The sequence below is a fragment of the Eulemur rufifrons genome, chromosome 8, assembly GCF_041146395.1.
Source record: "Eulemur rufifrons isolate Redbay chromosome 8, OSU_ERuf_1, whole genome shotgun sequence".
In the NCBI taxonomy this organism is placed as follows: domain Eukaryota; kingdom Metazoa; phylum Chordata; class Mammalia; order Primates; family Lemuridae; genus Eulemur; species Eulemur rufifrons.
Window position 1 is genome coordinate 39526243 of NC_090990.1, and position 27553 is coordinate 39553795.

The 27553-nt window shown below is 56.4% G+C and overlaps 1 protein-coding gene across 3 annotated transcripts in view; it reads right to left on the bottom strand.

The window, feature by feature from the left end:
- Positions 1-27553, bottom strand: part of GLIS1 (GLIS family zinc finger 1) — a 209210-nt gene that overhangs the window by 62760 nt on the left and 118897 nt on the right. For 2 of the 3 annotated variants that reach the window (XM_069477958.1, XM_069477957.1), the window contains exons 2-3: positions 20420-20597; positions 16740-17622 (exon numbers count right to left, since the gene is read on the bottom strand). In XM_069477958.1, the coding sequence (XP_069334059.1) occupies positions 16740-17622; positions 20420-20597 (1061 nt within the window). Of the gene's footprint in view, positions 1-13763; positions 13788-16739; positions 17623-20419; positions 20598-27553 lie in introns of all 3 variants that reach the window. The other variant, XM_069477956.1, reaches the window with a different exon arrangement.

Below are 27553 nucleotides of genomic sequence, written 5' to 3' on the forward strand. Positions count from 1 at the left end.
CCAGTGCACCCCGTCTCACAGACCCGCTCCTGCAGCCCCTGAGCTTCTAGGTCCACCTCCAGGCTGACGACACCCCTCCTGCCTGTGTGCCCCACACCTGCACATCCCCTGTCCCCTGTGGCCCTCTGGCTGGTGGCTCCCTACTCAGGATGCCCCAAACCAGGTCACACCTTCCTCCCAGGCCCGAGCCAGCACCTGCTCCCTGCTCACGAAGCCAGGCTGGGACGTGGGCCCTAGGGGGGCTCCCCCTTGCCCCTGCACTCAGCAGCCCCCCACCCCTCCTGCGGCGCCCCTCCCGGTTCTCTCTCAGATCCGACCACTTCTGACAAACGCGCCTGGTCTCCCCAGAGTGGAGACTCAATCCCTCGGTGTGGGAAGTGAAGGCGTGAGCAGGGAAGACCTCCCATGCCTCCCGCAGGGAGGGGCCAGCCCCTCAGCGGGGGACAGAGACAGGCCTGGCCAATGGGACACCCTGCCACGGCCAGGGCCAGGTGCTGAGGAAGTGGGGGTCCCACCGCAGCATCTGGGTAGACTACTTGCCTGTAGGCCCCTGGGGACCTGGGATCAAGCCTGTCTTCAGTCTGGTCCTCTTCCCTTAGACAGAGAGTCCGCGGTTCCCAGAGCCTGCCAGTAGGTACCCGGCGGGGATGTGGGCTCACTGTGGCAGAGCTGGTTTCTGCTGCTGGGGGCTAAGCAACCTGGCAGGTAGCAGCTTCCCTCCTCCTCTGTCACCACCACAATCTAGGCTTTCTTATGTCACCTCCTGGCCTGTGCCAGGCTACCGCTCCTCCTGGGACGCCCCCTCCACCCCCAGCCCAGGCCGACTGCTCCTCCTCCTCTGCCCCATCGCCCCATGCACCCCATCAAAGCACGTATCACATGGTGTCGCTCTCTTCTTTTTAAACCCATAGGGTCCCTAGGCTACACATTCCTTAAGGAAGGGACTGCAGCAGTCCCAAGTAATAGACTGAACCCCGAAATCTGCAAAGAGAAGCTGCTTGCCATGGAAGCCTCAAGTCAGGTCCCACTGGGTGATTGAGGTCAAGCTACTTAACTTCTCTGAGCCCCAATGTCCTCGTCTATAAAGTGGGGATCATGATGGCTACCTCAGAGGGCCGATGCATGGAGGTACTAGGAGTACTACCTAGACCAGGACACAAGTACCTTGACTGCCAGTATTTACTTGCCCTTGGCTTTTCTCAAAGAACATAAGCACACTTATTTGTGAAAATAAGGTCTAACGTTTTGTTCAGCGACTCTGTATTAGCATCATGGAAATAACGAACTCTCTCATATTTACACCTTCCTCCAGCTATCAGCTCATTTGCCTTTCACCAAGGCCTCAGAAGGACTTAGTATCCAGACAAAACTGCCCCCCAAGAAACAAACTGGCTGGTCTGCTTCCTTTCCCAGACAAAAAGAATCCTGTAATTCCACAAGTTGCCCTCTTTGCCTTGGCTATCAGGAAGCTCCAGGAAAATATAGCGTTTGATCACAATAATTAAATAAGCTTAGGTTTTTCATGTATTTACGTCCTTTTCTCTAAACTGTGTCAATTTAGCTGTACATAGATCTTTTATTGTAAATACCCCTGAATTCTTAATGGAAGACAAGAACTCAATGATAAAGAACAAGATGGATTAGAACAGAAGGGAACAGACTAGAACAACACAGCAGGATTTTCTGGTGTTTCCTCCACCTCCCCCTTTTCACAGAGGATGAAACTGAAGCCCAGAGAAGGGAAGGGGTGAAGCAAGGCACGGACTGTAGTGCAAGCACCCTCAGCCTTCGAAAGCCTTCCTTTCGGGGCTCACTTATCCACCAGGCGTAGCAGGCACGGTGCCCAGTGTCCACAGTACTTCTAGGGATCCATGAAAAAATGGTTTAAGATTGGAAAAAGTAAACTTTTAGGTCAAAGAAAATGCTTTAATATATAATATTAATGTTTGTCTTTATACCAATGCTGTCATAAAATATAATTTTTAATACTTTTTACGGAGGAAGGGGCCGGAAGGCAAAAGTGCTAGAGCCCGAGAACGTCACGATGAGGCCCTGCTCGCTTGCCCCCCTCACCAGTGGGGACCGGACGCTCCCACCTCCCCCTGCCCGGCTCGCTGGGGCCCAGGCCTCCCCCATGCTTCCCTTCTCCACAGACGACAGACGCAAAGCGAGCAGGTTCAGCACTTTCAGGAACACGCCAGGGGAGGCGGGGCCTGGCCAGGTGAATCTAATTTATATCCTAGTAACCACCTCAGACAGCTCTTGAAAGGCTGCAACCACTGCCCGGGCCATGGAGGGGGATCCCCTGGCTGATTTCCCCAACCGGTTGTCAGGACAAACCTTCCTGGGCTCACAACGTGGAGACAATTCAAGCGCTGGCACGAGCCGCCAACTTCCCGGCAGAGGTGTTGACTGCAGGCAGCAGACCCTCTGTTCTACCAACGGGAGCCAGAGCAGCGCTTGCTCCGCAGGACCACACCTTGTCTTCCCCGGCAGGCAGGCCGGCTCCCTGCTGGGGCAGCCGTGGGGGGCAGAGCCGCCCCGGGAACCGCGCTCACGCCCACAGGCGGCGGCAGTGGGCTCAGAGGGAGAGTGTGCAGGGCAACCGCCAGCTGGGGTTGCACCGCTGACCAGCTGTGCGACACTCCCCACCCCCGGTGTTCTCATCAGGGAGACGGACAGTGGTCCTACAGACACGAGGTTGTCGTGAGGACGGTACAGGGTGAAGGGCAGGTAAGCAACCCCATGCAGATGGGGCACGATCATCATCCCCACTGAAGAGACAGGTAAACTGAGACTAGAATCAAGACATAGCATGACCAGCCACGGTCCTGATGGAGACCTGGGCTCCAGCCCCCACGCCAGCTCCTCCTGGCTGTGGGACCTCCCCACATGCCTTCCGCCCCCGCAGATGCGCCCTGAGCCACCGAGCTCCTCCATCCCTGCCCGGTGCCCTCGCCTGGCAGGGCTGGAGCGAGGGCAGCTGCCTGCAGGCCTTCCCCGCCTGTGAGGCGGGCCCCTGCCTCACACAGACGGCAGGGAGCGGGGTGTGAGGACGCCCTGGGCTCATGGTGCTGATTCTGGATACAGCAAAACCCCCCGGGGCTGGTTAAGTGGAGGCTCGGCTCCAAATCCACGAAGAGCGCAAGTTGCACGTGACTGCTTTTGAGGACCTGCAGTAACTAATTAAGATGCCTCCTGCAGGGAGCAAGCAGCTCCTGCCGGCACAGAGGGCGCCCTGGACAGGGGAGGCCGGGTGTGGCATCCCAGCTAACCTCCCTGAGCCTCAGTTTGCTCATCCGTGAAATGAGACAGTAACGCCAACATCAAAAGACACACAGAGAAGCCAGGGACGGGCTCAAGCTGGTATCTGGAAGAGAGCACATTCCCAACAAATGCCACTTTCCTTCCTTCCTCGCACTTTAGAATAGCTGCTTCTGGACAGTTTAATCATTTCCCCTGCTGCATTCTTGGCTGCATTAGTCCTTTTGTCGTCAATTAATGCAAAATTGTACTCCTGCCCCACCTCTGTGCCCATGGTCATAAAAACAGGATCTGTGGAGACGGATTAATGATAAACAGCTGCCGCAGCAGCAACTAATTACTGCGTATCTACTACGTGGAGGACTTGACTGTAAACTTCTTTCCAAGCGTGGGAACCTGGACCAGAACGCCTCCTCCCTGGGCCTCGGTTTCCGCGTTTGGAAACGCGATGGCACAGGATCGTTTCTAAGTCCTCACCTGGGTCTGCCATTCCATGAGCCTGGGGACCGGAGGCACAGCCCCTTTTCCCTGATATTGCAGACAAGGAGGGAGGGAAGTGCTGAGCACCTACTGTGTACCTACTACCCCAGCTAGCCTGACCCAGAACTGCTCTGGGACAGCAGCCAGGCAGCCCCCAGCACGGCCCTGTGAGTTGCTGCAGTGTCCCCACGTCATGGGACAGGAGTCCTGACTCTGCCTGTCCTTCCCAGCACACTCCGGCCCTTCTGCCCACTGAACCGCTCTCCCCCCTTTCATCAATAACGTTCATTCAGCAAACACCTGTTGATCACATCCTGTGCATCAGGAACTATTTGAGGCATTGGAGACACAAAGGCAACAAAACATAAAAAGATCTAGACTTCATGGAGCTTATGTTTGAGTGGAGGGAACAGATCACAGACGAACACATCACGTGATGTCAGGCAGGGCAAGGGGCAGAGAGCGGCCAAAGGTGCTACTTTAGACAGGTAGTCAGGGACGGCCTCCTGCAGAAGGTGATGTGGAGCAGAGGTCTGGCTGAGGCAAGAGCATTCCAGGCAGAGGAAGAGGCCATGCAAAAAGCCCAAGGTGGGAACGAACGTAGCACGTCTGAGGACCAGCCAGGAGGCCGGTGTGTCTGGAACAGAGAATGAGACAGGGGTGTGGGAGGACCTGGGGCCAGGCGTTCAGCACGGCCCCGCACCTGCACTCTTCTTGGCCTCCACCTCCTCTCTCCTCCCCCGGGGCCTGCCAGGAATTTGCAAAGATAGACATCCGAATGTCTGTGTTCAAAAGATCTTAGGGATCCTGGAGTCTAAGTCTTCCATCTTATAGATGAGAAAACTGAGGCCCCAAAGGGGTGGGGTGACTTGCCCAGAGCCACGGAAAGTTTGAACGGGCAGGCAGAGCTGGCCTTGGCCCCTGCTGTCTCTACCCGGACCAAGTCAAGGTCATGAGACCTAGGAGAGCTTCCAACTTCATCTCATCCAAGTTCTCATCACACACAGAGAAACCGAGGCTCCAAGGGGTCAGGCGGCTCCATGTTAATGAAGAAAGGAAGCGGCAGAGGCAGCAGGGGAAGGGAAGAGCTCGTGGTGGTGCACACCTGTGTGAGTCTCTGCATAAACCAGGCTTCCTCTGGGCTTAACGTCCACAGCGATCAGTTACTGCACTTTTCCAACGCACGTAAGGACGTGTGATGTTTGAAACCCACCACTGGTTAAAAGTCTCCCTGGAGCCTGCCAGGCAGTGCTTCATGAATGAGGGAAGGAAGGTGATTCTGACACGTGTGGTCCGCACACCTGCCAGCCCTCTCCCACTGTGTGACCTCCGGCAGGTCACCTCCTCGCCCTGGGCCTCGCGGGCCCCATCTGTCAGAGGGCGTGGCAGGGGTTGGGAGGGGCATAGGTTGAGATGCCGAACCTTGGAAGTTTCCTCCCAGTGCACGCAGCGCCCGCCAGTGTTCTTCGGGAATTTGGGAGGCGTGGCCCTTGCATGCCACGGGGCCAGCATGTACAAGGCACTCGGCACACGGGGGCTCCGTCCAGCGGGCAGGACACTGGCTGGGAGGAAGGGTGCTGAGCTTGGGCTCCTTTGCTCTGTGATCTTCAGTGAGCCAAATCCTCTCTGCAGGCCTCAGTTTCCACATCTGCGAACAGCAAAAGTGCAAACCCGAGCCGTCGGCCTGTGACCTCGGTGAGCCACCGTCTACCTGCAGGGAGGAGGGATGGCAGGCAGTGGGGTGGCGGGGATCGTAAGGAGTTATCTGAAGCACAGTAGACTCAGCTTTCTGCCCGTGGCCAAACTCTTTCGACCTCCAGTCACTGTCATGTTCATCGGCAATGAAGCCTGGTCAGAAATGACCCCGTAGTCCAAACAGCTCCCAAAACCTGGGGCTCGGCAGACGCTGGGAAGCGAAAACTCACAGTTGAATGTGAAAGGCAACTGTGGCAGCGGGAAGATCACGGGGCAGAGAGCAGGGACATGAGGAGGAGTCCCAGATGTGACAGTGGCCAGGAAGCTTCCACTCTGGATTCCACTGACCCACCGTAAAAGAGGGGTCCTACCACTGTCCTGTGCATTCCCTGAGCACAGGAACTATCCGTCGACACTCTGCACCCTGCCCAGGGCCTGGCCATGCAGCAGGAAGGTGCAAATGTTACTTTGAGCTCAAAAACCCTGTGCTTTTTGGATCTGATGAAATAAAGAGGCTGGCACATGGTCATCAGTTGAACAGACATTCACTGGGCCATAGCCTAGCTCTATGCCCAGCAGAGACCTCCCAGTCTTGCCCCCAGAAATGCACAGTCCTGCAGAGACCCCCAGTCCCATCATCTCGTCCCCAGGAAGTGTCCAGCCCCGTACCACACTGTCCATCTGCCCGCTGAGCTTGCGCCCAACACGGCAGACTGATGGAGGAAGGCTGCGGGTGGACACGGAGCGGGCAAGAGCAGGCTGCCTTCCAGCCATGGAAATTGCTACCTGCAAGGCAAGAGTCTCAGTGACAGACTCTCATTTTATCATTGCCCACGTCAGAAGAATGCACTGCGAGGAGGCGGAGCTGCGCAAGTCGGCGCCCTAATCACTTACAGACCAGGGGGCCCCAGTCCTGGCAGTGGAGGAAGATTTATTGTGGGGACTGACGGAAAACAAAGAACAGTTGTGCAAACTTTACGGAACCACATTATGGGAAATGCCTTTCCCATTTCCCACTGGTACATGTGCTGGACACAGTTTCCAAAGGGGGACAGAGCTCCATTACCCAACCCTGTGTAGACACTATGCCCCGGCACAGCTCACCCACGGGTGCCTAGGCGCTGGGTGACAGCCAAGCCCTGCTGTCTGGTGGCACGGTCTGGCCTGGGCTGCTCCTGCGGGTCTGGGGAAGAAGGCTCCAGATGTGGATTGATCTCCCTTCCTGGGCCTCAGTGTCCTCATCTGAAGGTAGTCCCTGCCCCCGCTGTGTGCCTGTCACACTTCCAGTACTCTAGATGTTAACTCTGATCCTGTCACTCTCCTGCTTAGAACCCTCCCACTACTCTCTCCGCTGCCCTCAGGGTACAGTCCAAGTTCCTCATACTGGACTTTGAGGCCCTTTAAGGCCCAATTCCAACTGCCATTATGCCCCCGACACTCATGCATGTAACTCCCCCCAAGCCCAAGAGGACATCTGTGCTCCCCACAAGGGTCAAGACTGTCACATCAGCCAGGTGTGGTGGCACACGCCTGTAATCCCAGCACTCTAGGAGGCCGAGGCAGGAGGATCACTTGAAGTCAGGAGTTTGAGACCAGCCTGAGCAAGAGTGAGACCCTGTCTCTACTAAAAATAGAAAGAATTAGCTGGGCATCGTGACATACACCTGTAGTCACAGCTACTTGGGAGGCTGAGGCTAGAGGATCACTTGAGCCCAGAAATTTGAGGTTGCAGTGAGCTGGACTGACACCACGGCATTCTAGCCCAGGTGACAGAGTGAGACTCTGTCTCAAAAAAAACCCCAAAAACCCAAAAGATTATCACAGCTCAGCCAGGCACAATGGTGCTCCTCTGTAGTCCCAGCTATTTGGGAGGCTGAGGCAGGAGGATCTCTTGAGCCCAGGAGTGTGAGGTTGCAATGAGCTATGATAATGCCACTGCACTCTAGCTGGGGCAACAGAGTGAGACCCTGTCTCAAAAAAAAAAAAAAAAAAAAAGACTGTCACATCTCAAAACTTTTGTTCCCTTTCCCTATAAGGCCTTTTCCTCATGGCCTATACCCACCCGTCCAAGTCCAGCTCTCGTGACATCCCAGGGGAAGCAAGCCTTCTCCCACCTCTGTGTCTCTGAGGCATCTGGTTAATTCTCTTGCCACCAGACCGTTCCTCCTTTGACACTGCATAGCACCTGGCACAGTGGAGGTGTCAGGACAGCTGTGCTGAAAGGTTGGGGGGTGGCAGATACAGAGTGGCCCAAGGCTCTCCCCTAGGAAGCGGCACAGGTAAGGACCCAACAGACTCCATCCCTTCTCCTGAGCATCCTGAGTCTTAGTGGTCAAGGTGACCGAGACCTTCGGGGTGGTCTGGCCCATCACCATTTAACAGATGGGGACAGGACACTGAGGCCTGGGACTGCAGCTGTCCGAGCAAGGCAGGCACAGCCAGCTCTGGTCAACCCATCTGCCCTCCAGCGGAGACAGAGCCTATTAATGCCTAGTCACAAAGCTGACCAATTCCAGCATGTCCCTCTCAGAAAGCACGGTCTAGGCACTTGCTGAGAGTCCCTGTTGATTGCATCTGACTTTCTCATTCCAATAAGGGAATCATTTCAGTCCCATTTACATTAAATTCAAAAGCTTTTTTCTCTTATTATTTTAAATTCAATTCAGAGAGTTGTGGTTTTTTAATCCTTCATTTTTTTCATATTCCATAAAGCAATATTGGGCTCCCAAAACTTGGCCAGCATTCCTGATCCCTCAAGTGCAGTCATCCCAGGAATTCTCATCTCTGTGAGAGCTTGGGTTTGATGACTTCAAAAAAGGAGAAGGAAAAAAAGGGCTCCTGTTTCTAAGTACTGAATGCGCCCCAGGCATGACGTAAGTGTCCCGCGTATATGACCTCATTTAATTCTCACAGCACTCTCCCCGCCACAGACAGGAAGCTGAGGCTCAGAGGAGCCACGTGACTTGTTCTGACATCTCACAGCTGGCTAAGGGGGAGAGCAGGGTTTGAACCCCAGCGGAATCCCATGCGCTTAGCCACGGGTCCACTCCGGCTCACCAATTCTTGGCTCAGAATTTAAGATGGGAAGGGGGCTCAGGCATGGAGACAAGGTAGGGGTGAGGGGTGAGGGGTAGGGGTGGCCCAGAGCGGGGTGAGAGGGGGCTTGGGGCAGGGAAGGAGGAGTCCAGGAGAGCTGCAGGCAGGGGCCTCCAGGCCAGGAACTGCACCCGGGGAGCCTGTGGCTAAGCCGTTCTGTTTCTGATGGAGAATCCAACTTCGAGGAACATACCTGTGAGAGGCCCCCTCTACCCAGAGGTGCGGCTGCAGGCAGGAGCACTGGACTGGGAGACAGACTCAGCTTGAGCCCAGTGGCATCAACTGAGTCAACAAGGCCCTTCCCCCCCTCACAGAGCCTCTTCCTGGGGAAATGTCACAGCTCCCATGTTACAGATGCATAAACTGAGATCTGGGAATGAAGTGCCTTGTCCACACTGCACAGCTAGTGAGCAGCAGAGCTGGGACGAGTCTCCATCTGTCTCCAGTCCCCCTGCCTGTCCCCAGGCGAGTTATTTACAGCTGGGGCCTCAGTCTTCCCTCCGCACAGTGGCTTACGGGGGCTCTCAGGGCTCTTCCCTGACTGCAAAGTCGGAGAACTGAAGGACTCTGGCTCCAGGAAGCCTCTCTTTATTAAGCCCCCTGGGTTTGGTTTTTTAAAACTAGGGGAGGGAGGAAAGCCTCCCAGTGGAAGCCACGCTCTGTGGAGCTAACCCCTGGGCTCAAGAGAGGAAAAGGGCATTAGCATCTGTCGGGCCCCTATGAACACAGTCCACTGCCACCTCTGAGTGTGACACATTAGCCCACTTCACAGCTCAGCAAACTGAGGCTCAGCACAGCCAAGTGACTCATCCAAGGTCACAGAGCCAGTCCACGGCAGAGCTGGGACTTCCAACAGCCTTTTCTGTTTCTTTGGGGACATTCATGACTGAAGAGCCATTAGCCATTTTATGCTTCCTTTTACCTAATGCAAGTTGTCCAGAACAGTCGGAACCATCTGTTGTACACTTACGGCGTGCCCTGGTCTAGTTTCTCATCAAAGCCTCTCGACAGTCCTATTTCCTCCGTTTTCTCAGTAAGGAAACTGAGGCTACAGGAGTCAGGTTATGACTGCACACCGTCTCAGGCAGAGAGGTGGCAAAGGCAGGTTTCAGAGTCAGGCTTTCTTACAGAAAAACTTCAAGCACCAGATGAGAGGGTGAAAGTGATTGATCTTTAAGGTCCCACCAATGTTGTGACTTCACAGGGAACCACTCGGGAGGACGGTGCCCGGGCAACCTCACGCAGCCTCGGAGCAGAGAGGCGCGATGACCACAGGGCAGAGCCTCTGTCCCAGGGAGCAGGCTCAGCTCCTCCACCACCAAGGCCAGGCTAGGCGCCAAAGGGCATGTGGTCCCCAGGACACTGGGCAACACCAGGAAGCACTTAAACATGAGGCGACACATGCTGGGAGAACAGGAGGTACAGAGGACGGGGAAACTGAGGTGGGAGCCCTGGCCCAGGTTGTAAAGGATAGGTAGGAGTTTTCCAGGCTGGGAAAGGGATTCCAGACACAGGGACCAACAAAAGCCCAGACCCAAAGGATTTTTTAAAAACCCGGGGAATGCAAAGACTGGCTAGAAGTTGAGGAGGACAGGAAGCTTCAGGGCAGGGGAAATAAAGCAGGCACCGCATGGCTACCGTTAACTCCCTGGGTGACACTGGGCCACAGTGCCCTCTCTCTGGGCTTCGGCTTCCCCGTCTAATAATGAGGGCAGACACAAGAACTGACACCATCCCAGGAACGATCATCCATGATGGCACTTGTGGATGCCAACTCGCAGGCTGCCTTTGCCCGAAACAGTTTTCCTGCCCAGACCCTTCCCCACCCCGGAATGAGGCCAGGCGAGGATGGACTCGGCGCCCAGAGCTGGCAGGACCGGCCTGGCCTCCCTGGGCTCATTTACCGCAGAGTCACCAGGGCAAAGGTTTTCAAACATGTTCCATTTTGCAGCTTTTCGATCTGACCAGAAACTCCAGTCTCCGAGAAGGGAACTTGTTTTCACGTGATTTACTTATTTTAAAGAAGGTGAAATGTCTCACTCCTAAACCCATGCGGCGCTCTCTACTCCACGACAGAACTAGAGGCCCGTCAAGTCAGCAGGCAACAGGCCCCCAAGAACACTGGGCGCCGGCTTCCTGAAAACCAGTCACATGCAAATGTCCATCAGTTTCCCCTCCTGAACGTGGGCCCCGTGAGACCAGGCGGGTTTGGTTCCCTCTGGGACCCCAGGGCCTAGCCAGGGGGTGTGCAGGAGGTGCCCAGGGACAGCTTGCTGAGTGGGTTTCAGATCTGGACGTTCTCTCGGTATTTGTAAACAGGCTGATGATTCTCTGCCTGGGAGGTGGCCTGGGGTCCTGGCTAGCACACAGTCTCTGGAGTCAGGCAGAAACCGGCTCAAACCGACCCCATGATGCACTGGAGACCCCAACTCGAGCCTGAGCTGGACTGCCCTTTCTCCTGTAAAATGGGGATAATAATTCCAGTCTCCGGGAAAGTTCTGAGATCGTGCACGTGGAAGCTCCACATAACTGAAAAGCACCCAGCAAGGTTTCAATTACGTTCCCCTCGACCGACTTGGATGAGGTGACGCAGCCAGGCCCGAGCCCTCCGCTCCCGGCTCGCCTCCCGCCTTCGCCCAGCAATAGCATCGCAGGGTTCAAAGGCCGCGCTCTTCCCACAGTGCCAGAAGCCTCGCATCGCGTCATCTTCATCTCTGGACCCCGGGCTCCCAGCTCGAGGCCTGGCACACGGGAGAGCCCCTCCCAAGTGAGGCAAGCGTTTCAGAGCGATGACGCTTTCCCCGCTGAGGGCCGCTTTCCCAGCGTGGAAACCTTCCCCAGCTTTTGGTTCCCAGCCCCTTCAGGAAAGCTTCCTGCTCACGGGTGCCCATTTTCTGTGCAACCCTGGGCCCCTGACCACCCTCTCTGGGCTGTCTTCCCCATCCTCTGACCGTACGTGCTGGGGAGGGGCTGGCGACCTGTGTGCTCAGACACTGCAGGCTCCTGGGTAACTCCCTAGGCTGAGCCTCACATGCTGGATGAGTCAGGGTGTCTGCCGGCCCAGAAACGCTCCCAAACCCACAGGGCTGCTCTCAGGACATGGGGGCAGGGAGCAGATGTCCAGGGACTCTACCCGCTGTGATGTGGGCAGCACAGAGGTGACTCTGTTCCGCTGAAGGGACAGGCAGGGCAGAGGAGGAGGGGGGAGGCAGTGTGGCCTGCGGCATGGTCCGAGCAGCTGGGCCACGTGATACAGGCGAAGTTATTTTGCCTGTGAACAGCAGAAACACGGCTGCTGCTTCTGTAAAATGGGCCTGGTAATTCATGGCTGGACACAGTACGTCTCAGAACATACTGACTCTCCTCTCCCACAGGACATCCCATGGGAGATGAGCCCAGAACCCCACTCAAGCCTCTCTCGGATTCTTGAGACAGACTGGCTGGGCAGGTCAGCAGATGTGGTCAGTGTCTGTCCCCTGCCACGTGGCAGACTGTGTGATCTGGGAAGTGATTTAGCCTCTCTGGGCCTCAGGGTTCTGCCCAGTGCTGTTCTCAAGATGGAATGGGGAACGGCTAGCACGAGCCAGGATGGAAGAATCTCTGACCCTCTCTGTAAAGAGCAACTCCCTTTACTGCCGCCCCCCCTGCACCCAGGGTTGTGTTTCTTCAGGGTGGGGGAGGTCAGCGAGAGGGTTGGGGCAAGGCTAAAAGGGGAAGCCAGAGCCCCGTGATTATAGGGGTGGGAGTAAGCTGTGCCCGGGCTGGGAGGTGGGCAAGAGGAGGTCAGGCAGGGTGGCTGGTGCTCTGAGATCCTCACCTAGTTAGGGACAATCAATACCACTCAGCTTCTGGCCAGGTGTATTTGCCTGGTCCCGGGTTCAAAAGCACCTGGGAACAGACCGGCAAACAGTGGAGAGAGGCATGAGAGAGGGAGACCAGTGGCCAGTGCGGCTGCAGCAGCCAGAGGAACCTGGGCCTGGTGAAAACCCAGCCGAGACTCCGGTGCTTGTCAGGGCTGGAGGACGGGCGCTGGAGCTGCCTCCCGGGCTGGCCCAGCTGCCCGGGTCCAGCCCCAGGCACGCTGCAGACACGGCTGGCCCAGAGCGGATGATCTGCAAGTGACTGTGGACGAAAGGATAGGAATCGGGGTCCCTGGCAGACACCGATCAGCAAGGCTAGCGAACGGCCCCCGCAGACGCCTGCCGCGTGACTGCCCTGCCCACTGCTCTGACAGTGGAGCCGGCCGCGTTCAGCCTACCCCAAGTCCAGGCCCCACCACTGACTGGCTCTTTTGAGCCTCAGTTTCACCATCTGTAAAACAGCTATAAATGATCCTGTCCTAACCCCTAGGGCTATGGTACAAATGAGATCACTGTCAAAGAGTGCGATGGGGAAGAAGAGAATTAACCAGACACTTGCCTTTGTCATCTCTTTTAACCCTAATCACAACAACCCTAAAAGCCAAGTACTATTACTGAGTGTGGTACGGTTCAGAAAGGGCAGGTCACAGAGCTGGCAGGTGTCGGACCAGGCTGGGACCCAGGTCTGTGGGTCCCAGAGCGTCACATGCCTTCCAGGTGGGGCTCACAGCTTTGGTAAAACTCTCCCCAGAAGTGAGGGAGGGGTTCTTCTCACTGCTGCTGCTACTTTATAAACCCCCAGTAGAAAGTGGCATCGTTATGAGTTTTCCTTTTATCACTCTGCCCCTCTTTTCCTTGCTGTGGAGGAAAGCAAGCTACACGGTCTGCTAATTTCTGTAGTCTCAGACAATCAGAATTCCGGCCGTCTGGGAGAACCATCCTAAGGAAGCATGGAATTAATCTTTTCGAAGTTAACGTCTTCGAGGCGTCGCGTCGGTATTTGGGTTGGACGCACAGCCTTGTTATCGTAACGCGGACGAAGCCCCACATTTAATAAGGCTAAGACAACTCGGGCAACGTCAGAAACATAACAGGATATTGCAAAGAGATTAGGGAGCTTCCTCTGGACAGCGTGGATGGGCCGTGTGGAGGGCGGGGTGGGGGGCGGATGGTGCGGTTTCCCCCCGGGGGCCAGAGAGTCCCTGTCCCAGGCCTGGCCTGAGGACTGCACTGCCCGGGCAGAGGGGAGCCGGGCTCCTCTCGGCACGGCGAGGATTGCCCGGTGCCGGAGCAGAGGCTCCACGGGCTAAATGCAAACCAGCTGCGAGGATGGAGTATTACAGTTGGATGGGGTGGGGAGAGGCTTACCTCATGAAAGAACTGTGGAAACGGCTGCTGGAAAGATAATAAAAGGATTAACTGCTATTTTAGTGGGCCATTTACTCTTCAATCAAAATGTCTCATCTATTTCCTGTTCTCCAGAGGCTCTGGGTCCAAAATTCCTTTGTCTATTACAGTGCATGGTAGCGGAGGCCTGTCATGAGAAATTAATAATTTTACAGGGAAAGGAGATTTTATTTATCTGGGTGTGGGTTGGGGCCCGCCCCTTCCCCTGGGTTACCCCCGCCACGGCAGGCAGGAGGGGCGCAGGGGAGGTGCTGAGAAGAGAGCACCTCCGCCGCTGCTCCAGATGGTGGCACCCAGCAGGGCTGCCCTAAGACGCCGGAGAATCAGTTTAGCAGAAGGTCCACACAAATAAGAGCGTTATAGTTTAGAGAGATGTAGGTTCAAATTCCAGCCCAATGGTTGCTAGCTGTGTGACCTCGGGCAAGGAATTTTTCTTACTGTTACTACTGTGCTTCTCAGCCTCTGTTATTGTTGCTATTGTTATTGTTTGTCTCCAACAGCTGTGTGACCCGGGTGAATGATGCACTCTTTCTGAGCCTCAGTTTCCCGCTATGTAAAATGGGGTTAATAGTATCTACCCCAGAGTTCTGTGAGGACCACACGGGGGTATCACTTAGAGGAGCACCCGTGCCGTCAGCACTCTGGAGCTGCTTGCTGGTACGATCATCACCATAATCCTAACCCCGCAAGAGGCAAGACCAAGTTTTCTCACAGGAGCAAGAGGAAGGCCCGCTGGACCCTGCTGAACCTTTGTTTCTCCATCTGTCAAAACCCTTGGTTTTACAGGACTCATAAAGATTAAATGCAATCATAGGTTAGTGCAGACAGGGCTCAGACATCACCTCCTCCATGAAGCCCTCCTGGGCCTCCCCTCCTGGGTCCATCCCCGGATCTGTTGCTGATCTCCCACCCCTCCCTGAGTGTGAGTGTCCCCAGGGCAAGGACCATGGCAGGTCCAGGTCTGGGTCCCCTGGGCCAGGCATGAGCCAGGTGTAAGCCAGTGTCTTGGGGAGTCGATGATATCCTGGCAGCCTGGCCCAGGAGAGAGTTCGTGGGACTGCACTGAGCAACCTGGGCCCTGACCCCTCACTGGGCCTCCACTGCCCAAGCTAGAAATGGGCAGGGGAGGCCTAGATCCTCTCCACGGCCCCCAGCGTGCAACACAGACACTCCCAGATGCCGACTCCATGCAGAAGCCCCACTGTGAGAAGGCCACTGACCACACCGTGTCAGGGATCATTCGGGTCACGTAGGCTCCACTCAGGCCCCCACAGACACCCATGAGCTCACGCATAGGAGAAAAGGCATGAAGGAGTGCGGCTCAGCGGCTGTCAGCTCCAGGGTCTCAGGGAGAGACTGGCCCATCCATCTCCCGGGAGGCCTGGCCTGGCCTGTTGGTCATCTCCTTCCAGGAGGGGCATGTACAAGACTCCAAACGAATGAGGGCATGCCCAGGGCTGGCCCAGCCACCAGCACTCCCTCCAGTATCCAGTCAGCCAAAGGCACAGGATAAAGTCAAATTCTCAGCCTGCTCAGTGAACCTCTCCCCACCACCCCTGCACACACCAGGACGCCAGGTTCCGTCCTCCTGTCTCCCCTTGGCATAGGCCATTCCCTGCTGCTGACTCGCGTACAAAGTGAACTTCTCCTCCTTCAAGACCCAGCCTCCTGGCAGCTGCAGGAGCTGATCCCGCCAGACGGCAGCTCACAGCCACGCAGGCAGGTGGGGCCCCGAGGGTTAGCACCTTGTCCCGGCAGGGCAGAGTTTACGCTACTGGCTGCCAAGATTCCTGCCTCCTTCCCAGCCCCTACATATGTCCCCCTGGGCTCTGAGCGAGGACACTGGGCCTTCCCAGACTGAATGCTCCATGAGGAGGGGCCCAGCAACAGGGTCAGTGTGCGAGTGTAAAAGAACTTGACCTTGGCTACAACACCGGCCTCTGCAGACCAGATGTGCTACTGTCCTGATGGCTGGGCAGATGGAGCAGTGGCCCTGGAGGCCCATGGTTCTCGTCATGCAAACACACCAAGGCCCACCCTGCCACTCCCAGGCAGGCGCCTCTCCTGGTAGGGCAGCTGGGCCTTGAGGGCAGGCACAGAGATTAGGCTGAGGATATCAGGGAGTAAGACCAGGCTCCCAGCCTCTGATACAGAATTCTACCGCAGCAAGAGCAGAACACAGAAATAACCAGTCAGAAGGGCCGGAGGCCTGGGTGCCTACAGTGAATGCATGTGTGTGTGCGTGCATGCTCACGCCTCTCTCTCTCCCTCCCCAGAAACCTCCGTCTCAAGCCCAACCAGAACACTGCTGGTGCTACCAGGGCCTTAGCCACCAAGCAAGCCTTGGCTTTACCCTCAAGTGTGCCCGAGGGCCCACAGCTCTTAAGCCGGGTGCCTGACCCAGGGCTCCCTGGTGGAAGCCAAGGCCCTACACAGCTCCAGAAGACCCGGGAGCCTGTCTGGGAAGGGCCCAGTGCTGGATGAGAGCACGTCCTCCACACCTCACTTGGCCACCGGCAGGTGGGACACGGAGCACATGTATGTAAAGAGAAGGCTGGCCAAGGCTGCTCTGACCTAGGGCACACGTGCGTGGCATGGGCCCCGTGTCATGCTAAGGCACAGCTAATGCCTCATGGTGGGAACAGGTCACCTGGCAAGTCCTAGGGGCCCCCCTGCCAGGGTTCCCCTGCCAGGGCACTGACCATGCTGAGCAGTGGCCACATCCACAGCATTGGTCCTTCCCTCCTCAGCCACAGAGATCTCAGCCAGCCCCAGGTAAGGAGCCCCAAGTAAGGAGCCCCAGGTAAGGAGCCTAAGGTAAGGAGTTCCAGGTAAGGAACCCCAGGTAAGGAGCCCCAGGTGGCCTCCCCAGACAGTGAGGTGGTGCCGCTCTGCCTGCCAGGCAGGGGTGAGGCCTGGTGGCCGGTGGGAACTCACCATGCACTTGTTGGGCTTCTCGCCCGAGTGCACCCTCATGTGGATGAGCAGCTTGTAGCGGGCATTGAAGGGCTTGTAGCGGCGCACGCAGCCAGCCCAGAAGCAGGTGAAGTCCTCGCCCTTGCGCTGGTCGATGTGGCTCTTCTCGATGTGCCGCACTAGCTCCTCCTGCTGCTCGTAGGCTGCACAGCAGTCCACCCAGCGGCACACCTGCCGCCCGGCCACCATCCCGCCCGCCAGGCCCAGCCCCAGGCCTCCAAGGCCCTGGCCAGGAGGCAACTGAGGCAGGGGGTAGGGGGGTGGCAGGCCCTGCTGGGGAGGCCCGAAGAGCTCAGAGAACTCGTCTGCAGGCTCCTGCTTCAGGAAGGCCGCCTTCCGGCAGGCTTCAAGTTGCAAGCTGCCCTCGTGGCTGTCAGTGGGTGCAGGGCCAGGGCGGGCCCGCTTGGGAGGGCCCCCCAGGTCTCCCGGCAGAGAGGGGCTCCGGAGTCCATTTACACAGGTGACCAGAGCCGTCTGGGAGGAGCGGATGATGGGTGTGACGTTGGAGGAGCCGCAGGGCGAGGAGGAGGCTGAGGAGGTGGGGGGCAGGCCCAGGAGGCAGCAGTGCTTCAGGCTGCCCTCGGGGAGGTGGGCCTCGGGCTGGGGACCCAGGCCAGAGCTGGGCTCGCTGCCCAGAAGGTAGCAGGAAGGTGCGGGGTTGGCGAGGCCTTGGCCGGGGAGGTCCAGGTCTGTGTGCAGGCCGGTGGCTGGCGGGGCCCGGCAGTGGGCAGGCAGGGGCATGCGGGCCTCTGCCATGGCCTGGAAGTCGGACAGGGACTCCTGCTTGATGTGTTGTGTGGTTGGGAGGCCACCGTTCACGTATGTGGCCTGGGGTCTGGGTGACCTGGAAGACAGTGGCCAGAGAGGTCATGAGAGGGTGGGCACTCCCCGGGGGGAGGCCCAGGCAGGGGCTGGAGGAGAAGCTGAGGACCAAGGGACAAGGAAGCTCAGAGCAGGAGGGGAGGTGACGGCTGGAAGCAGAGAGAGGGAACAGAGACTGGTTATCTGGAAAGCCAGGAGGAGTGGGGAGGAAAAGGGGAGAGAGAGAAAGAGGAGACTGAGGAGACAGGAGATCTGGGTGACCAAGTGTGACGAGGAGAAAGGCCCCTCTTTCGCCCCAGCCCAGCCCAGCCCCGCAGCCGTGATGCCATCCCGACGGGTGCACTCTGAGGAAGAAGGCTGAGGCTGGCGTTGTAGGAACACCCAGGTCCAGTGTGTTTTAAATTCCACTTACATGTCCCTTAAATCTTTCTTAATTTTTGTGATCTTTCTTAACTTGTAGAAATGCTAACTGTATGAAGTTTTGCCCTAAGCAGCCTGTCTTTCCCACTGTTAACGTCAGTGAGTGGGGTTTGAAGCACGGTCATGGTGACAGGGCATCTCAGGAATAACTGGGGAACAGCTTCTGGGGCAGGAGGTCCCAGGGTTTCAGGCCCAGATGCTGTGATTGAGTAAAACACAATTTGGGGGAGAAGCCGCAGGCAGGCCAGGCAGGGCAGCGCACAGAACACAAGGTCGGAGCCAGGCGCGGCCACATTCCAGCTGTGCAAACTCGGGCAAGGTCCTTGCCACTCTGGCCTCGCCCCTCGCGAGAGTGAGGACAGGGTGGGGGGATGGGGCTGGGTTTTGCCATGTGGCTGTCTTTACCGCGTGGGGGGTACACAGGTGCCTAGAGAGCGCCTCTCCCAAACGCGGGGCATTCCCTCTGCCCACTGCACGGGAGGCCAGGTTTGAGGAACACAGGGGACTCCTGTACTGAAGCACCCACCATTCTGGGTAGGGAGACCAGGCAAGGTGCAGACAGAGACACCAGGGCCTGCCTGCCACCAGAGCACTCTGAAAAGGGGAGAGGCCAGGAGGGGGATGTGGTGCTGAGAGTCTGAGAAGCCCCCCATGGCTGGCTGGGCAGAAGAGGAGACCTGGGGCTGTGCCCACAGTCTGGCCAGGATACCCATGCGACCTCACCCCAGCTAAGCCTCAGTTTCCTCGCCTGTGAAATGAGGACTAAGCCTCTCTGCCTCCGGGGGCAGCTGCCGGGATGGTGAGAGGGCCCTGCGACAGCCCCCTGGGAAGGAGGTGGCAGGGCAGAGGGAGCTATTATCACTGCTGTTCTATGCTGCTGTCCTGGGCTCTCTACAGCTGGTGCTGTGGGTCATCACCCGCCCCTCTGCTTCCCATGGTGGCCTTCCAGCCCCAGCGCCTCCCTTCCTGGCTCCCTGCAGCTTCAGCACCCCTGGCTCCAGCCATGAGGGAAAGGCAAAGGGAAGGGACAGGGAAGAAACAAAGTCAGAGCCCAGAGGCCCTCAGACAGCACGGGCTCCAGCCCTAGCACACACACAGCAAAGAAAGCCACAGGCAACCTCAATTCTCAAAGAAGAATGATTCCACACGGCAGGAGTGAGCATCCTTCTATTTCGTAGTGTCCCCACTGCAGCGCTCCCACGAGAACGTAAGCTCCATCGGGGAGATCTTTGCTTCCTCCGCCAAGGTGCCCCGGTGTCAACCACAGTGCCTGGCACGCGGCAGGCACTCAGCAAACAGCTGGAGAGGGAATGAGCTGCAAAGCGGCAGCTGGGCCAGGTGTTAGCATCTCTGGCGCATGGAGCAGGCCTCAGGCCAGCGGCCCAGGCGGTGGGTGAGGTCTGGGGCCGGGCGGGTGTGCGCAGAGGCCTGTCTGAGACTGGGTTTGCTATCAGCAAACCAGAGGGCACCAAGGCTGCTATGGTTTGAATATCCGTCCCCTCCAAAACTCATGTTGAAACTTGATCCTCAATGTGGCCGTATTGAGAGGTGGGGCCTTTAAAAGGTGATCGGGTCATGAGGGCTCTGCCCTCATGTGTGCATTAATGTGTTCATGGGTTATCACGGGAGTGGGGCTGGTGGCTTTATAAGAAGAGGAAGAGACCTGAGCTATGTGCTCAGCCCCCTTGCCATGGGATGCCCTGTGCCACCTCCGGACTCCATAGAGAGTCCCCATCAGCCAGAAGTCTGTCACCAGATAAGGCCCCTCAACCTTGGACTTCTCAGCCTCCAGAACTGTAAGAGATAGAGTCCTTTTCCTTATAAATTATGCAGTTTCGGGTATTTTGTTATAAGCAACAGGAAATTGACTAGGACAAAAGCACAACTGGGACCCTTCCAGCCCAACATGCAACCTGATGAAATGCCCTTGCAGAGGTGACGTCACCGGAAATGCACAAGCACTGAATGGTGACCTGGTAGGGCGCGGTGGGGCGATGGCTTCCTGGGGCAGGAGATGGCACGGGGAGGACTCCCTCTCTGCCTAAGCGCAGCTCAGGGTTGGACACTGTATGATCTCTGAGCTGGGTTTTTCTTCCCCAACCTAACCCTGAATCTTCCTCCTCTGAAATGACAGACTCTTTGTGAAAAGCCACCTCAGCTCGTGCAGTGGACAAACACCTCAATAAAACCGTCTTTGTGTCCCTCATAAGGCCCGGGCCAAGCAGGAGGAGCAGAGTCCAGGCCAGGCATCCATCATTGTGCTGCTAGGCACTCTCATGGCGCTGTGTCCCGTGTGTCGTGTCCCGGCAGACACACAGACTAGCTGAGGCTCTCAGGCCCTTGGTCCTTGGCCTCCCAGGAGTGTCCACAGAAGCAGCTCATGGAGGATGGGCACGTACCTGTTTGGGTGGGGGAAATGCAGCAGCCTCTCGCAGGCTGGGGGGTGACCCCGGGGTGGCGGGGTTCCCGCGGGGAGAAACAGGCCCTGGCAGCAGGTGGGGCCGGGGCCCTCAGCAAGGTCCAGGTCCAGCAGGCTCTTCTCTGAGCCCGGGTTGCAGTGGCCGTAGCTCCCGTTCACTAGGCAGAGAAAGACAGGGAGAAAGGAGACGACGTGAATGGGGTGGCCCGCAGAGGGGTGTAGGGGGAGGGTGGTCACTGGGGCAAAGGTGGGACAGAGCAGCCGGAGCCTACACTAACTGCACCCCCGCTGTGTTGGAGGCATTTAATCCCCCAAATCAAGCAAAACAGCATCTGTTACTGCCAGTACCAAACTGTATCACACCACGGAGACACACAGCACAGCCATGCACGCCTGTGTCCTCCACGCCTCCGTGACAGCCTAACTACCTTATGCCCTGCCTTGCCCGCGACGTAGGGGTTTTATTAAGAGGCAATAGATGTGAAAGTATTGAAAAACGACATAAAGTGTAACAAAAATGTTCAGCATGGTTGTTATCAGCTCCTTCCCCTCTCTGGGCCTCAGTTTTCTCACCTACAGATGAGGAATACTAATCTGGAAACTCTCTCTTCTTAGGCTTTCTGCCTTGCCACCTTGCACAGTGACGCTAAGGACGAAAGGACATGAGCTTGGGGGCTGGACAGACCTCGATGTGAGTCCCTACTCTGCCCCAAACCAACCTGTGACTCAGACAAACTGCATGTCGGCTGAGCCTCAGTTTCCCCTGTGTAGGATGGGGAGCGTCATGGCAGATCTCCGGTGATACTGTGGGGTCCTGAGAGCAAAGGCGCAGAGCCCCTAGCACAGTGCTGGAACCCAGCAAGGGGACCCAGGAATAGAAATTTCTTACTGTCAAACAGCACCCAGTGCCTGACAGACGCCATACAGCATCACCAGGCCCAATGTTGTCCAAGCGCTGTCAATATGGAGCAAGATAAACCATTACGATGTGAAAAAAGCTGATCCCAGAACACGGTCAACTCCTTAACATAAGGACAAGGACAATAACAATAAAAGCAGCATGTATTGAGCAGTAGGTGCAGGCCCTGTGCTGGTGGTTCACACCACTGTTTCATCTGAGCATACCTACTGCCAGCAGAGGGAGATACGAGTATTATTATCCCCAGTTTACAGAGGAGAAAACAGAGGCTCAGGAAGGTGCAACTACTCACCCAAGAACACACAGCTAGGAAAGCTCCGGGGAGGATTTCCCACCCAGGTCTGTTAGACCCAAGCCTCACATCTTAATCCCTGTGCAGTAAGAAGAGGGCTTTGGGGAGCCCAGCCCCGAGGATCCACCTCCCCCAACCCTAATTCTAGCCCATCCCGAGGCAGTGCCTCCAGCACACGACTATCCGTGTGCCAAGGCCGGCCACTCGGTGCCGACTCGCCAGTGCCCACGGCGCTGGACGGGCAGCAGGTATTCGCCTGCGGAGCACTTGAGTTTTTGGATAAGCACGCAAAGCCCGGGAGCTCCTGGGCGGGTGGGGGTCTCCAGGTTCCCAGACGCAGGCGAGCTTGCCCCGAGGACTCGTCTGAGCGCTGCCCCCTGCCACCTTCCCGGCCCCAGCTCGGCCCGTCCTGCTGCGTGGAGCGCCTGTTCCCGCTGGCCTCGGCTGCTGCCCGGCCAGCCCCTCACAAGCTTATTTTTTAATAACTTGGTTGTTTTTTAATTAAAAAGAAATCCCTGGTAACAAATGTGAATGGCCTGAGTTAATGAGAGCAGGCTGCCGCTCGTTTAACTCCGTCTCTGCTTGGCCGTCTTTGCCTTTTCCAGATCGTTTCTGCATGCGATTTTATTGTCCCACTGAGGCAAGCCCTGGGACTGGGCCTCAGAAAACTGTGGATAATTTTATGACCATTAATAGCATTTGGAGCAGAGAGAACTTAATCATCACACGGGGCTGTTGCGCCAGGATCTTTCTCCCAGAGGCTTGGGTGGCGGGGTGCAGTGCTGAGCTCCCTTCAAGGACCCACCAGGCCCTTTGGGGGCCTCTGGGTTCCTTCCCTCCTCACTCCCGTGGGGGGCTGTGTGCAGCAGAGGAAGGCGGGCCCTGGGAACGGCGCTGGGAGCCCACCACGCCCTCCAAGGGCCATGCCTGTGTGGCAGGCTCAGTGCAAGGTTTGTGGAGATTGGTGCCTTTGACCGGGCTCGGGGTGCCTAAGAGGCTGGGCCGCAATTGAAGCTCAGATCTCCCAGACGTCAAAGCCCGTGTCCGGCTGCCTCTTGATCAATGGCTGAACAACTGCAGACCCCCAAATACACATCCCCACCTTGGACTCCAGTGGAGATCATGCTACAGAGCCCCTGGGGAAGTTAAAAGTCAAACCATGACAATGACGCCCAAGCTTTAATCTTTGCGATAACTCCGTCAGGTGGGGAAGCCCACCCCAACCACAGACGAGGATATGAAGGCTCAGAGAGGTCAGGCAGTTTGCCAGTGTCACACAGAGAGGAAGGGGCTGAGCTGAGATCAAACCCATCACCTCTGCGGGAAGAAACAGTCATTAGTCAACAGACTATTGGGGACTGTTAGCTGCTTCTCCTCTAGATACAGTAAAAGGTTTTCTTGCAATAAATAAACCAGCCGGCTTTGGGAGAGAGGAGGAAGGAGCCTCTTAGGTCACAGTTTGGCACTGCCTGGTGCTCCAAGCCCACGCAAGCCCTGTCTCCTGCGACCCTCACAGGGCCCTGGGTGAAAACACAGACCTCCCAACCTTGCAGAGGGACACTGAGCACCAGAGCCGGCCAGTGGCCACCCCAGGTCATATACAATGGCTGCACAGCCGCGGCTCAAACCAAGGTCTCCCAAAGCCTACACTCTGCCCCAGGCCACCCGCTTTCCCAGAGGTTGGAAGTTAAAGCAGAGGCTATAATGTGTGTCCCAGAGATGCTGGCACCACTGGGAAGACACGGGTACTGTCACCTCTGCCTGCCACAGGGTGAATGAAGTCTGCCAGGAAAGATGTGGGCACTGCCTCCTGCCTCTTGTCTTGCCTCTCTGTCCCCAAGGGCATCACAAGACCCAGAAGGGGGAGGGCCACTACTGTTCTCTCTCCATCTCCAGGGAGTGGGGACGGATCCTTCCCTGGGAAAGCCAGGGACAGAGAGGGGCACATTGTCCTGCTTCCCTGGGACAGGAGAGCCGTGCCCTGGGAAGGGGCTGGCACCCAGCAGCCATGTCTCACTCTGTGCCACAAGGACCAGGAGCAGACCTCTGGCCTGGCTTTCTCCACGTACAGGAAGCTCCTTTGGAGGCTGGGAGGCTGATTGGGTTCTATGTTCATTTTTACAAGTTGGTGAGAAATCTTAGAATGCCAGGGTTGGGACTGGCTGACCATCTGTTTCATTAATAGATAGGAAACTGAGGCTCAGAGAGGGAAAGGACCTGCCCTGGTCACACAGCAAAACCATGGCAGAGCCTGGACTGGCATCTCTGAAGCTAGGTAGCAATCTGGTTTGGTTTTCTCACCAAGCCTCAGTTTTCTTATCTATAAAATGGTGCTAACACCTACCTCACAAGGTCGTGGTGACAAGTGAGATTATCAACAGCAATGCATTTGGCGTGGTGCCTAGCTCGTAGCAAACCACTTGAAAAGTAATGTTGATGATAGTTACTTCTGCTTTTCCTGAGCTCAGGGCAGGGAGACAGGGCCCTGCATGGGGCGCGTTCTATGCCCAGAAAGGTCAGGCCTGTGTGTCTCTGAGGCCAGACTCAGAAAACCCCCCAGGACTTGGGGTTCACCAAATGCAGGACTGGGTAGCTTGAACGAGGTCATAGCCAGCAAATCTAAAGCAAATAGCTCCAGTTACACACCAGAGAACTTTGCAAATTACCATAATGACTTGGCAATAAAGTGGCACCACATATAAAGTGATCCCCACAAGAATTTTAATTTATGCTGAAACCTGCCAAGTCTGCCTGAGAGTGGACAATGATGCATTCAGCATCTCAGGCCCAGATGCCACCTCCTTGCAGCCCAGGAGCAGCCAGCAGTTGGGTCCAGCAAGGCCTACACGATGACTGCCTTTGTTCACCACCAAGCAGCTTCTAGCGCCTACCAGGTACCAGGCTGGTGATAGGGCACTGCACTTTACAGTTTATAAAAAATTTTCACAGCCATCCCCTGTGAGTGTCATTACAACCCTCAGGAGTTGGCTGGGCAGTTTCAGAGGGGGCAAGTGATTTGCCCAAGCTCACACAGCAAGCGTAGGGCTCAGAATTACCTGACTCAGCCATCTAGTGAGCAAACTTTTTCTGTAAAGGACAAAACAGTAAATAATTTAGGCTTTGTGAGCCATACAGTCTCTGCTGCAACTACTCAACTCTGCCGTTGCACCATAAACAAAATGTTAACCAGTGAATGGGGCTGTGATCCAATAAAACTTTATTTAGAAAAACAGATCACTGCCTCTTGGGCTGTTAATCTGCCAATCCCCAATCTCACGCAGCAGTTAGAGAGACAGGGATTCAACATCTGAAATGATCCTACTTTCCCGCGTCTGTAAAATGGGGAGAATTTCACTCGGTGGAATTGATGGTATGAAAATCACTGTCAAATACTGAATGCAGGGCTGGCCCCTGGTGGCCATTCAATAAACGGAAGTGCCTTCAGCCTGGCTCTGGGAGCTCCCACAAGCTAGGCTCCCCTGTCCACCCCAGTGTTACCCTCACAGCCCCATGACGCTTTGTTGCTGTGCAGGCACGCCCTCGCCGTCCAATCAGGCGGCCTGATTCTTTCAAAGGCCCCTGGGCCCCTACATCTCCTCCTGGAACATTCCCTGATCTTCCACCTTCCCTCCTGGTCTCCCGCTCTCCCTGAGCCCCATCTACAGCTCACAGCAGTCCCTGCAAAGAGCTGCCATTTGGGGTACTGGGGTACACCCAGCACGTGCCAAATGCTCTACAAGTTTTATCTCTAAATCGTCACGACCTCAGAGCTGGATTACGGTGCTCTGCACTGTCACACGGATGCCTCTAAGTACAACTAACGTCCTGCCTCCCCTGTGAGTCTGAGAAACCCCTCAGGACAAGGATCTTGGAGGCCCAGAGCTGCTGAATGTTAGTGTGTCCCCAAGCACGACTTTGTCTCACTGACTTCACATACTGAGGAGAAAATAGGGGCCCAGATTGAGGAAAAGGCTTGTCCTAGTCACACAGCAAGTGGGTTCTCTAGATCCCTGCTGAGAGGGCGGGTGGCTGGAAGGATTGTCCCAAGTTCATTTCCATGCCTAGTATGAGCCAGACACTGTGACTTAGGGGAACTGAAAAACGCCTTGTCACACACACACAGCTAGGTTGAAGGCCTCCTCCACCATTAACTTTCGGGCTGTTTGACCCTAGACGGTGACTTTGCCCTCTGAGGCTCAGTTTCTTCATCTATAAAATGGGCATAAGAACCCCAACTCCAGGGTGGGGTGGCTGTGAGCACCGTGCCTGCCGCAGGTGACACTTTGATAAAGGTCCCTCTGTGGCTGTCTTTACAGGCAGGGAGACACGGTCACAGCCTCCTGGTACAGGCCTGCCCTCCTGGGCAGGGAGTGCCAGCAGCCACCCAAGGGCAGCCTCAGGCCAATGGGGTCTTCCCCGGGAGTCTGAGCACAGGCTCTGCAGGCTTGGTCAGGGCACAGCAGGGCTGCACCCCTCTCTGACCCTCAGCTTTCCCTTCTGTGCAGTGGGCGTGCTAGGCGGGGCCCCGGCAGGGGGCACCACAGAGATGGCCCGAGCTGTGTTCACTTCCTGACCTTCCTGCCTCGCTGTGCTGCCTCATCACCCCATCTTTTCCGTCCTCACGAAACCCGGAGGCTGGAGGCCAGCAGGGAGAGGCGGCTTCTGAAAGAGGAGAAGCAGGAAGGTGGACGGCCCAGCAGACGGGTCAGGCAAGGCCCCCTCGCCGCCCCCTCGCTTGCCTGGAGCCGCCTCCGGTGTTCACGGCCACCAGGGGGGCCGTAACCTCGGCAGGGCCTCCAGGGCGGCAGGCCTGATGCTCGAGGCCTCACGCCGGGCTTATGGCCGCCCGCCATCTCTTATCCCAGACCGCAAGGACCCCATAAATTCCCCTTTAAAGCTAAGCTAGATTTACAGGGACGCGGGCCAGTAAAACCTGAGCAGGCTCACCTCGGGCCGGCGCCGCAAAGAAACCCGAGCGAGGCCGCGCCTCTGCCCCAGCCCCCGGCCGGGCAGCCAGCGGCCTGCGCTGCTCACACGTGTAGGTGCAGGTACGCGTGCAAGCAAACACACAGAGGGGCCAGCTCTGCCCTCGGACTCTCTTACTGCTACCAGCTTAGACACATTTATTGTAGAAAAACATTACAAAATGAACCCAGGCAACAATTAGAAAATAGGTATCACCTGTAAGGCCAGAGAGAGCCACAGCAGACATGAGGACAAAACAAACTCTGTGGTATGTTCCTATGTATCTATATGTTTTTGACCAAAAAAATTAAAAGGATAACATACACATTTCCTTATTCTCTGCTTTTTCTATTTAGTAACATATCATAAATACTGAAGTTGACGGAGTGCCTCTTACATGCCAGGCACAGTACTGGTCTCCCTCCTTGCCAGTCTTGCAAACCCCATTTGCCATAGGAAGGCTAAGGCACTTGCCCATAGTTACGCAGCAGGTAAATGGGAGAATCGAGGTGCAAGGCCAGCTCGATCAGACTTGGAAGGCACTGCTGACCCAGACACTGTTCCATATCACTAAGGGACACATAGGGCTTCCCCGTGTACTAGTCAGCTCCAGCTGCTGTAATAAAATACCACAGCCTGGGTGGCTTAAACAACTGAAATTTATTTTCTCCGAGTTCTGGAACCTAGAAGTCCAAGATCAAGGTGTCAGTCAATCTGGTTTCTGGTGAGAGCTCTCTTCCTGGCTTGCGGACAGTAGCCTTCTCACCATGTCCTCCTGTGGCCTTTCCACAGTGCGTGTGAGTGGGCTCTCTGGTGTCTCTTCTTAGAAGGCCACCAGTCCTATCGGATCATGACCCCACCCTTATGACCTCATTTAACTTTACTTCCACAGAGGTCACATCTGCAAATACAGCCATACTGGGTGTCAGGGTTTCGAC